At 41.0% G+C, this 12,243-nt stretch overlaps 1 protein-coding gene across 1 annotated transcript; it reads right to left on the bottom strand.

Annotated features, from left to right (window-relative positions):
- Positions 1-2,905: 2,905 nt before the first annotated feature.
- On the bottom strand, positions 2,906-11,391 carry LOC141787799 (CUB and zona pellucida-like domain-containing protein 1). The gene is made up of 11 exons (XM_074666472.1): positions 11,269-11,391; positions 7,895-8,342; positions 7,744-7,803; positions 6,945-7,086; positions 6,710-6,853; positions 4,905-4,963; positions 4,404-4,588; positions 3,898-4,304; positions 3,626-3,725; positions 3,148-3,334; positions 2,906-3,042 (listed from the first exon to the last, which is right to left on the bottom strand). Exons 1-11 carry the CDS (start codon positions 11,389-11,391, stop codon positions 2,906-2,908), a joined length of 1,992 nt encoding a protein of 663 aa, XP_074522573.1.
- Between the last annotated feature and the right edge of the window lie 852 nt (positions 11,392-12,243).

Raw genomic sequence — 12,243 nt, 5'->3', positions numbered from 1 at the left:
TGATAGGGAGCAGACGTCAGATATTCAAAGGTAAGGTCAGCAGGAATTTTCGTGACTTGTTAGTATACAGCACTGCGTGTCTACGTGGGTGAGACTCAAAAGCCGTGCACCTGTCTTGGCCTGTTAGCAAAAGCGAATCTCTGGGTTATTTGACACATACCTGTTAGCAGAAAGCTGACTCACGTCGCTCTTCATCCCGTGCTGCTCCCCAAGGGCCCAAAGCTGGTGAAAGTCAAGCCAAGCTTCACCCTGGTTTAGTAATAAGATTTATATATATATATATATATATATATATATATATATATATATATATATATATATATATATATATATATATATACACACATATCAAAAAAGTTTGATTTGTCTGTTTTTTGGACCAAAAACAGGGAGAGACATAAAAGAAGAGAGTCCACTCTTCTTAAGTAACTTTGGTGTTGACATAGTCATAGAAAACAAGATTATTTGGGTCTTAAAAGATCATTCAAGATGCTCTGAAAATGGCCAGGAGCTAATGAGTTAATCTTGAGTTGATTTTTATTACACATTAATGTGCGGTGTAATTAATTAATCTAATTAATGCGTTAAAGTCACAGCCCTAATTTATATTTATAAATGGCTTGAGGCTTTAGTCTGACAAAGAATAGCTACATCTAGTGGTCAACTCAAGCTACAGCAACTCTTTAAGAGCAGGACTGAAGGACTGTCTCTGTTTCAAACCATGTCAGCAGTTAAAGTTTAGAAAAGACTGTCTGGTTGTCTTGATCTTCTGATGTTTTGTTAATTTGAACTTATTAATGATTATGTCATTATTACTCATTAAAATGAATTTTGCTTATTGTTGGAAGACACTTAAACACTGCACCAGATGTATTAAAGATGGACAAAAAGCCAATGTAAACAAGACCAGAGATCCTCCCTGCTACAGCCTTGAAACTTAACATAGTGTTGAACACAGAAACATGTTTTTGCTGGGTGTTTTAGTCCAGTATTCCTAAAGAAATCCTTTCAAGAAAATGATTTATCAGTCATTCAGAGAATTGTATGATCCATCGGGAATGCAAATGAAATACTTCAAAACATTTGGAAGCAGTGAAGCACAAAGTGAGGCAATGATGACATTTGAAGCTAAATAAGTTGGTCAAGTGACAGTAGTGCTTTGGTACAAGCTACAAAACTGTGTTCCCAATCACTCTGCTTCAGGAAGAATCATGCACACTCTGAAGTCTCTGTATTATTTGTCCATCACTAGTACATGTCAAAGTTAAACATTCGAGTATAAAAAATAACATTTTGGATCAGAGGAATTGTGGGTGCGTGTTAGAAAAGAAGGAACATGATTTCACGTGAGAAAATCTTTATTGTTTCATGAAGTGATTTTAACATTTCTTTCCTCAACCAGGCTACACCAGAAGCAAAATCATGTGTGTAAAATGGAAAAAGGACAAAACTTAGAAACCCTCCCATGCTCTCATCTAGGCTTATCAAAGTCCCAAATTTGAAAATAAATTTCTAGTGGAGCAAAATTGTGTACATGGTGCACTTTGACAGTCAGGTTAAGAATCAAACTGTGTATCCATGTGTCATTTAAGAAGCAGATCTTTCTGTTTTGTATCTACAATAGCTTGTAACATTGGAACAACATTATTTGGTCATAGGCAACATTTCAAAGAAGATACTTACGCAAAGTCCTACAATTTGACACAGTCTGAAGCATATAAAGCTACGTAATATCCCACAGCAGTATTAATAACAGCTGATTAATCTCCCAGCAGCTGCAGTGCGAGATGATCATCGTTCTTTCAGTGCTGTGTGTATTTTAAACCATTCTACTGATTTCAAGAACCCCTTTACAGCCTACATTTGAAAAAGTAAAGTGAGCACATTGTGGCAACAGAAGCAGCATTTTGCCTTATTCACTTGGACAAGTTAACAAGCTTTAAACTTTGACTCAAAACTATTTCAAGTCAACCAAAATATCTGTTTGTTGTGTTCTTGGATGTCTGAATCAAAACTATGCTACCGACTCGGGTTGGACAGGATAACAACTTTTTCAGAGCTTAAGCCGAACTTGTTGGTAAAACGTGAAAAGAGTTCATGTAAATGCACTCAGGTGTTTTTATTCCTTTGTCATAATGTCCAAACAAACTCATTATTTTTTTATTGAAAAATAAAATAGGAGATATTGATAATTCAATAATAAAAATTAGACAGGCGCACTTAGCTAACAGTAATCAGTTAGCAGTCGTAAAGCACTTCACACTGGAGTACCGGCAACATTTACATCAACTTTGGGGTTTTGAGCGCTGCTGATGGTGAGGTAAGTTCTTTAGAGCTCAGTAAGAGAGGTAAGTAATAAATTAATTAAAATTTGACCATCTGAATCAGATTTAATGCTCTTTGTAAAACTTGATCATCAAACAGATGGCTAGCTTGAAACTGAAAACACCACATCATTACTACCCTGACATGTTGAGTGCATTTTTCTGGCCTAGTTATGATTAACAAGTTGTCAGCCTCAGTGGTCTTACATGTTTGTCAATTTCTTATTTTCAGACACAAGTTTATGTCTTAAAATGTGACAAATTGTACATTTCCACACATAATATAGTCAGTAGCATCAAGTGGCTTGCTGGCTTTATCTCTCTGAACATCCGTCCACTGAGCCAGGAGTCTCTCAACATTCATCAAAGATAGGTGAAAACTGTGATTTTTGGAGGTTAACCTCCTTGCTGTACTTAGGTTGCCAAAATGTATACACAGTCCAAACTTTTTAAAAAACTTTTTTCGTTTAGATGTGAACTTCATAAAGTACATGACACCCAATATCCCTAATATGCAGATAAAAACCCAATAACTGAATAAATCCTGATCAATATGGATGTCTTCTTCTTGTGTCACCGTCTTAGCTTTCAGTTGTAGGCAGAGGCTGGTATCTGACCTTGGACATTTTGGATTTGTACAGGACCACTCCACTGATCATGCCAACAGCTGCAAGAAGACATCCAGCCACGAAGACCATGTTCAGATTCAGGTTCATCGCTGCAGAGGAGGAAATACACAGCTTGAGTTCGACCTTATCCAAAGTCAAATTCAGTCCCTAACAATTCAGGTGTGCTGTAAAGACAGAAACTGAAGTTTTCTCACCTGGACTGTCTGCACGCTCTGCTGATCTGGCCAAGCGCAGAGGACCTTGGGAAACCAGGTGAGTCAAGCTCTGGGTGACAACTTCTCTCTTTCGCCTGCGCCAACTGTTAGGGTTCATGCATCCCTTTGCACACCTGGTGTTGGGGTCTCCTGCCTTACACATCAAGACTGAGCAGCTGATGTACACCTGAATACAACAACAGGACATGCTGTCACTAAGTGAGCAGATACACCTCTGTACTCACCTAATGAAACACTCAAAAAGAGTTCAGCATAAAAATGTGTTGTTTGTGTTAATATGAAACCTGCTAACAGTTTCGTAATATTCTGCATGATTTTGAGTTTGGCAAGTGTTTACCTGGGCATCAAATACACTGAAATGCATTGAAATACCTCTAAATGAAACCAAATAAGAACACCAGCGACAAGATTGAGACTTTTCCGGTTATTTTCTCTCTTTGATCCACATTTCATTCACCTGTTCATGCAAGCCAATGAACTTGAAGGCTTCCATGCTGAACCTGAACTGCCTCTTATTAGCCACTGGGTGAATTTGAACAGTCTGATCCACTGTGCACCTAGACAGAGAAAAAATATTGACTTAGTAAACTTGTGTAGCTCAAAACAGAAGCAAAAAAAATGGTAAAGCCCGATATTGTGAGACTGTGTTTTGTGTAAACTTGTGTAGATGCTTTTACAAGAACAAAACTGAGAAATCATAGCTTTAGAGATCCTGCATGTTCTACTCACCCGTTCTCGATTATGCTGTAGACCGGCTTGTAGTTTGGATTATCGTACGGAGCAGCTCTGCAGGACTCCACAAACAGCTCGGTGTTGCTGACTGAAGTTGTGGCCTCGATCTGCATGTAGATGCGGTCCCCCAAGTCATACTCCAGAGGGTAGGAGTTGGGATCAATCATGGTCCTGAACTGCAAATTGGGATAGAACTCGAACTGGTACGTGAACTCGCCCATGCCTTTATCCCAGACGGTGACGCTCTTCCTGTGCGCCATGAAGCTCTGAGTCACGTTTCCACGTTTGGGGTACTTACAGAAGAACTTAACCTCCAGCAGGGGTTTTCTAGTGACTATGTCTTTGAGGTCATCAAACGTAGTGATTTCATTCATGAACTTCAGGTAGTCATCATTTTCTTTATCCTGAAGAACAAAATGTGACACATTCAGTCCTCACTCCGTTATAAAAGTGGAACAGCTATGATTAAAAAAAAGGTAAAAACAACTCTTTGTTACCTCAACCTGGGTGCCGCACATATTCAGGGGGGTGATGGCGATGAAGTGAGTCTTGTTGGTGTGAGTCTTCAGGCTGCAGGCGACATTGGATGGGTCACTGAGCCGCAGATGATCCACCCGGGCTTCAGGGCATGAAGCTTTTTCAATCTCTACTCTCATAAAGGACTCTGTGCAGATCACGTTGGTGTTGACTGAAACAGAGGACAACAAATGTTGGTGTTTTTTTTGCAGTCAGACCAGACCTCGAGATTGATCTCCAACAGACATGCATGCTCTTACTACAGGTAGTTTAACATATTTCCTAAATCAAGCATCCTGAAAATGGCCCAAATCATTAAAAAGGGAAATAACAAAGAAAGAAGAGGAAGTTAGTATGGAGAACTAAACTTGTTTAATGGAGCTTTGTTCTAGTGTTTTCCAATTTTTTATTAGCTGTGCATTGATTTTAACTGGGCTATGTTTTCGCTCTTTTAAGCGATAGACTCCAAAACAAAAGCTTTGACTTACTTAGTCTCCTCTCGACGTCCACAACAACACACCTCATGTCTCCCTGGTAGATGTTATACCTGAAAAAAATTCAAAAAACACTAATTTATTACTTCAAGCTCTTCCATGCACTTGGCATAAGGAGTGCAGTGCAAGTGTCATTGTTACACCTGACGCAGTCATTATTTCCCCACACAGCATCCATGTTGACTCTACATTGTCACCCAGATCTGGGTTTGGTCGAAGTGGAGCAAATATTGTAGGTGTGCATGTACACCAATCAATCTTAGACTTACAGTTAAAAGAAAAACCAAACTGTATCTCTTCCTCATGGCACCTGTGGTGTATTAGGCAAAAAGTGAATATTGTGTCCTCACAGTTTATGTGGGAGCACCAAGAAAAAGTGGGCAAGCGTGAGTTTGACAAAGGCCATATTGTAATGGCTAGAGAACTGAAACTGCAGCTTTTGTACACCCGTCATGGAAAGGGTACTCCCTTATGGCTGTGGTCCTTTTCAGCAGGAGGATGCCCCCTGCCACAAAGCACATGCGTTTCAGGACTACACTGTGCACAATTATTAGGCAAGTTGCATTTTTGAGGACTAATTTTATAATGGAGCAACAACAGAGCTCTTGATCAATCCAAAATATTAATAATCCTCAAACCTGAATATTTAAGGAAGTCAACGTGAGGTTTTGGCTTTTGTTGAGAATATCTGTGTGTGCACAATTATTAGGCAACTATTATGCCACGGCCACACCTGACGAGAATTGGCAAAAATGCACTTCGAGATCACAAAGTCAGTGCAAAGACCTGTTTGGACGCAGATCCTCCCTGGACAGTTGGACACGTTTGACGCAGCATGTATGGAGCGCCCAACGCGTTTGAGGCATTGAAAATATTTAACTTTTGACGCAAATTTGCGTGAGGCTGTGCCGCAGCAGTCAGTCAGCATTGGCATCCCCCCCTGCTTCATTGATTTCTCCCAAAAATGGAGGAGAAGTTGATTTGTGTGGTGTGACATCATCCCGAGTTATACTATACAAGGTGTGCTCTCTACAGACCGGGAAAAAAAGGAGCAGGCTTGGGTGAAAGTCGCTGAGGAGACAGGTTTTTAAGGTAAGTTCTGTAAATATTCGTTTACAGCTGGATTTGCCTGCACGGGTCGTCACTGAGTTCGACTGTGTTTTCCTCAGTAGAGTTTTGTTGTAAAAGATGGAAGAGCCTGAGATGTACTGGACAAACCTTATGCCCCTTTGCAATTTCATTCATTCATTCATTCATTCATTTATTCATTCATTCATTCATTTTCTGAACCGCTTATCCTGTTCAGGGTCGCGGGTGGCAGGAGCCTATCCCAGCTGTCATTGGGCGAGAGGCGGGGTACACCCTGGACTGGTCGCCAATCAATCACAGAGCTGACACACTCACACACACACCCACACCTATGGACAATTTAGAGTGACCAATTTACCTGATGAGCATGTTTTTGTACCGTGGGAAGAAGCTGGAGTACCCAGAAAGAACCCAATCACACACATGCAGACTCCACACAGAAAGGCCCACTGGCCAAGCTGGGAATCAAACCGGTGACCTTCTTGCTGCGAGGCTGCAGCGCTTACCGTTGTGCCACTGTGCACCCACCTTGCAACTTACAGGACTTAAATTCCAAAATGTGTTGTTCCCATTTTGGCGGCAGATACCACAACATTAGTGGGTTGGTCTTATTTTTGTCTCTCTTGTCTTTTGGTATTGCAGACTTCTTTAAATTGTGGATTTAACTTTGCATGGTAAAGCTGTAGTGAAAGACATTACCAAAGACTCACCCTCTCTTTGCTTCCACGGCATAGCAGATCACGTAGTGGTTTCCAAAGTCGTCTTGTTTTGGTGTCCACGTAATGAGGAACTCGTCTCTGGATATCTTCCTCTTTTCTGTGTTTTGAGGCCCGCTCAAGATGATGTTATCAATTCTAGATGAAAACAAAGAGTCCATCCATTTTATTACTTAATGTAAAAGTGACAATGTTTGCTGCCACATTGATCGGATTGGTTCTCACTTACATTGAAAACGCTGTCTTTGCTTTGACTCTGATCTCCACTTCTTTGCCCACCTCTGCATGGATGTGCACTCCGTTCAGAGGTGTTGGGGCTACATACTCTGGCAGGTAGTGCCCAGGCTGACACGAGGGAATAGGTTTGTCCACTGGAGTTACAGGAAAAAAAAGTATTTTTATCTGGTCAAACTTACATACCCATAGAAAAAACTATCCAATAGCAAACAGTTGGTAATCGTAGAGCAAAAAGCTAAACAAGTGCAATTTAATCTAAGCCAAGGAGGCTGTCGCGTTTTTTGGTTACTGTCTGATTGCAACAGTTCCCTTAGTGTCCACTAGAGGTTGGCTGCAGGAATACCATAAACCACATACCCACCAGGCCAAAAATGCACATTTTTACTGCAAAAATGTGACGTAGTGAATGCACAACTTAAAAAGTTTAACCTTAGAAAAGTTTTTAAGGATTAAAAAAAATTGATCTCTATTAACCATTCAAGCCAGTCTGCTTTGGAATTCTCTGGTGACACATGATGTAAAGAACAGACCCTGTTTTTTTTTCTCCTTGTCTCATTTAACACAGGAATAACAATCAGCAAGTGAGACAGGCCGGTTTTTTAATAAGTAGCAAAAATCTTGCCCTTTGCTTGATTGTCTTTGGGTACTTAGAATAAAATCCTTTAAGGTTGAGAGACACCCATTGCCTTAAAAATAGGGTGTAACAGCAGGGTTTTTGTATCCAATAAGATAAACTTGAGGCTAAGTCTTGAAGATTCAAGTAAAGCACAGAAAAGATAATCCTGACTTACCAAGCAAGGAGAACTGAACTGGAAGTTTGCTGAAAGGTGAGGTTGGTCCTGTGGCTGGAGCTGGTAAATGCAACAAATCCCCACTCCATATGATGTGATGAATTCCAGACTGTAAGGCTTGAGGTAATGCTGCTGCAGTTGTAGGTGTTGCTGTAGTTGTAGGTGTTGCTGTTGTAAATGTTGCTGTTGTTGTAGGTGTTGCTGTAGTTGTAGGTGCTGCTGTAGTTGTAGGTGTTGCTGTAGTTGTAGGTGTTGCTGTTGTTGTAGGTGTTGCTGTAGTTGTAGGTATTGCTGTCGAGGTTGTAGTCCACCGCCACCACCAAGACCAGGGGTATGTAGTTGTTGGATAGGCTGTTGTAGGTGTTGCTGTAGTTGTTTGATAGGCTGTTGTAGGTGTTGCTGTAGTTGTTGGATAGGCTGTTGTAGGTGTTGCTGTAGTTGTTTGATAGGCTGTTGTAGGTGTTGCTGTAGTTGTTGGATAGGCTGTTGTAGGTGTTGCTGTAGTTGTAGGTGTTGCTGTTGTAGTAGGTGTTGCTGTTGTAGTAGGGAATGTTTGATACATCCACGCTGCTCTCTTCTGCCTCCTTGAGCTTGGGGTTCTGACAGAGCGAGACCCGTCTGAGTAGGTCAGAGTGACGGACCTTTGTGGGAAGTCCTCCACCACCATCTCAATCCCATAAATTTGGTCTGCACTATCGGCCCTGTTGTATTGCAAGACGCAGGTTTCCTACCAATATGAGAATTCAGGTTTAAATGGGCGCCCTGTTTACAGTATGGTATGAAGTATCGTGAAACTGTGTTGAACTAACCTGGTTTAAGTGAAAGCCTGAAGGTTGGTCACATCTGCTGCACTCTACATACTGGTACTTGATATTTCCATATCGGCATCGAACTTTGTCACCATCAGGATCAAAATTTACCAGCTTGTAGGTCCGTGGACAGTTCTCAGGTACTCTTTAGTAGACACAGTAAAAGAATATCAACAGTTTAGCAACAAACATTACATACGGATAGCTGAATGTGACAAAAAGAAGTGAAAGTAAACCTGAGCGGTGAAGGAGAAGGTTAAGTTGACTATAAACAGATAACTGATTTCAGATTTGTCTAGCCAAAAAAAAAAGAAAAGAATTTACAAACAATCTAAGAGCATTATCATTTCATAGCACATATATTTTCTGAATCTTTCATTTTTTGACATAGTAAAAGTTGTTGGACTGTTTAGCCGCGTTTCCACCAAGCAGTCCGGGTCGGTTCGTCTCGGTACGGTGCGCTTTTAGCGGCGTTTCCACAGACTCATCCCGGGACGGATCCCTAAAAACCGAGACGAGCCGTCCCACTTTTTTGGGACCCTTTCGTATGGGTGCCAGACTGAACCGATCCACTCTCCGGAGGTGGAGCAACACACTGCAGACGGTTGATTGGTCAAAAGAATCGTCACTCACCCCGACAGCGGCTGCATTTCTCCTGGCGGCACACAGACTTCTCTGAAACGAAGCTTGATTGCACTTTGTAACAGAGAGCTACATGAAAATCACAGAGAGGACGAAATGCTGCATGTCTTCCATCCGTGCTCTTTGTTTACTGTGTCGCGTTTTCTTCTTTGTTGGATTTAATCACGGGGTAAGCTGCTACGGCGTCGCGCTATTGTTTACCAGCTGTGGCTTCCGGCATGCGGCTTACACGCAGCCCACCACGAGAGGGCACAGTTTGCTGTGGAAACGCAAACGGGATCAGACTTAACTGTCCCAAACCGTCCCAAACCGTACTGGACCGACCCGGACTGCTTGGTGGAAACGCAGCTTTTGAGTCTAGTGGTAACAGACTTGCATGAATACTTACCTGTGAAACACCACTAGGGGGTGCACATGGTCCTTTACAACAGTGTTTCCAGAAAAATAGTTTAAACATTGAATGGATTGATACCTGCAATTATTCTAAAGATGTGGTCATTTTTCCTGTAGAACGTATCTGTCTTCTAGCTTGTGAGGAAAGGATGGACAGGTTGGGAACTTCACAAAGTGTTCAGACAGTTCAGCTCAAGCAGCTATGTTTAGTGTTGAAGACTGACGCCAATGTGAACAAGCAAAAGAGCTGCAGTTCCTGCGAGGACCACTTGATGCTGTTTGTGGAAGCCAAGATAACCCAATAAAGTCCAATTTTTCAACTGTGCAGCTTTACAGAATTGAGCATGTCGAATGGTTTGGAGTCTGTGGCTCATTTCTTATAGATTAACCTTTTGTAGAGTTTTAGAATGATGTGGAGTTTGCCAGGAAGCTGTCAACCTGCTTCAGCCCCACCTCTTTGCCAGTATCTAGGTGAACTCAAAGTTGGCTAAAGTCAGCATTTTTAAAAGGTCTCTTCCATTAATTTACTGAGCTTCAGAAACCTGCATGTAATGTCACTGAGACTATGTCCACGTTTTATGAAGGCAATGGTTCAATCCTTACCACTTCATGCCAAAACCAAGGAGACTTACCGAATGAAAGGAATAATTCCAAAGTCCGGGGATCTGTTTGGTTCTTTGGTGTCCGATCTTATCCCCAAATCAACAAAAGTCGAAAGGCTCCACTGTACAAGATTATTACGTGTATAGATCCAGCAACAGCTTCTTGACCTGGATTGTGAGAGGGAAAAAAGAAATGACCTCAAAATGCAAGAAACATTCACTTGATGTCATTAGGGTCACACTGGATATGATCATTTGCAAATGGAGGTTTGATAAAGAACAGGTTACTTGGATCAGGGACAATAGTCTCACACATAACAACCTATACGTAACACAAAAGGTAACATAATTGAAAGTCAAGTGTAAATCCTATCCTATTAATGGGAATCACTGAACATCAGGAAAAATCAAAAAGCTCACCTCATTTCAAAAGGTTTGTCACTTGATATGTATCTCGTTTGGACACTTTCAGTTTCACACCAGAGGTTTTCATATGACACAGTATTGGGGCTGCTATCAATTATTGCGCTCTGCAAAGTTGGTTGTGCGCTGCCACAGTTTCCGCGGAAACAAGACCAGTGGAGTGAGTATGTACAGTTGTCAAAGGTGTCCTTGTGATAAAAGTCCACCTGTGGAGAAACACAGCTGTGAGGTCAGAGCTGGTTGTCCATTTTAAAGAAACTTCGGCAAAAAAAAGTTAACAAAATCTTTTTTATCAACAAATGAATGAGTGATTAATTTGTAATAAATCCTGATTAACTATGAAAAATAAATGAAATAATGCAGATATTAAAAAGGTCAACTGTTTAAATTGAAAATAAGACAAATTACAAGAAACAAAACACCCTTTAAAAGTAAAAACATCGAGAAATTAAAGTCATTGCATTTGACATAGCAAAAACTGCAACTGAAGTGGATTAAAAGTTGGGATTTAACAGAATAACAAAAACTTATCAAGATAATAAACCACTTCAGATATTTACAGGTTGTGACAGAGATCTTAGCACACTGTGATGAACAGTATATTTGTGCATCCACATTAGCTGTCATTGCTGTTAAATGATAATTGTTTGACTCACTATATGCGTCCCATCATGGTTTCTTCCTCTGTATGTGTAGCCAGATTGTGCCCCCATGTGATGCGATGCTAATGCCTGTGAGACCAGGAGCAGCTTCAGCAGGAGCACCTGTATGAAGGCCATGATGCTCAGACTTGACTCTATCTCAGGTCTTCTGCAGGCCACATCCACTCACAGCATCTTTTATACCGCTGCAGATTGGTCGCAGATGCTGCCGAGCTGGAAGGTATGAGTGCTATGTGTCAGAACAACAGGTCAGCTGCAGAACTGGTTTTCAGGCTTACAAACATTTGATTAATTACCAAAGGTATTTTTTAAAACATCCTGTTGAAAGAGCTTCCAGTCAGTGCTTGGCACAGCGAAGAAAAATGAACACGCCTGGCAAAGATATTGTTTCCTCAATTCCTGCGCAGCAGAGTCATACAGTTTTCCCTGCAAATGACAGGACAACAAAACTGTTTGCTAAATTGCTCTGATTTCAATTTGGTTTATTTGTAAGAAAGGGATCTGATGGACCAAAGAGAAACTTATAAAAAGGTTAACAGCAGAGTATTACTGTTCGATCAAAAAGTAGTCGGTCTCTGTCCTTGGGTGGGGAGTAGGCCCGCGCCAAGATCAAGGTTAAGTGTCTTGGGGTCTTGTGGTTTTTATTTGAGCAAGATTACTTGTTCCAAATCCTGCTATGTTTCCTGCTCACCTCTCCATGTGGAGCCACCGCAACTCTGGAAAAGTTGTAAAATCATAGATGTAGTAGTAAGGCAAGGCAAGTTTATTTATATCCTCCTGACTACCAGGAAAAAAAAAAAGTCCAATCACAAAGTTTTTAAGATTCCCCAGTCTTTGTGAGCATATTAGAATAAATAACACATTTTTTTTTAAGTTTTTATTTTTCAGATATCATGTGTCTACTACAAGGGACATCGGAACGCCGTACATGTGAAACTGAATCTTGATGGCAATCAGTTAGTGCCAAAG

Source organism: Halichoeres trimaculatus, unplaced genomic scaffold, assembly GCF_033239565.1.
Source record: "Halichoeres trimaculatus isolate MK-OKI-2021-1 unplaced genomic scaffold, fHalTri1.1 fHalTri1_scaffold_3, whole genome shotgun sequence".
NCBI lineage: Eukaryota > Metazoa > Chordata > Actinopteri > Labriformes > Labridae > Halichoeres > Halichoeres trimaculatus.
This window is presented reverse-complemented; position numbering and strand designations above follow the sequence as displayed.

Bases quoted from the DNA above. Each gene is read 5' to 3' on its own strand.
- LOC141787799 (XM_074666472.1), bottom strand. From the start codon at position 11,391: ATGGCCTTCATACAGGTGCTCCTGCTGAAGCTGCTCCTGGTCTCACAG. The intron at 8,343-11,268 runs GTGAGTCAAACA...TCGCTCTGTCAG, and splicing joins ACCATGATGGGACGCATATA to AACCCCAAGCTCAAGGAGGC. The intron at 4,964-6,709 runs GTGAGTCTTTGG...AATTTTTTTCAG, and splicing joins GCCGTGGAAGCAAAGAGAGG to GTATAACATCTACCAGGGAG.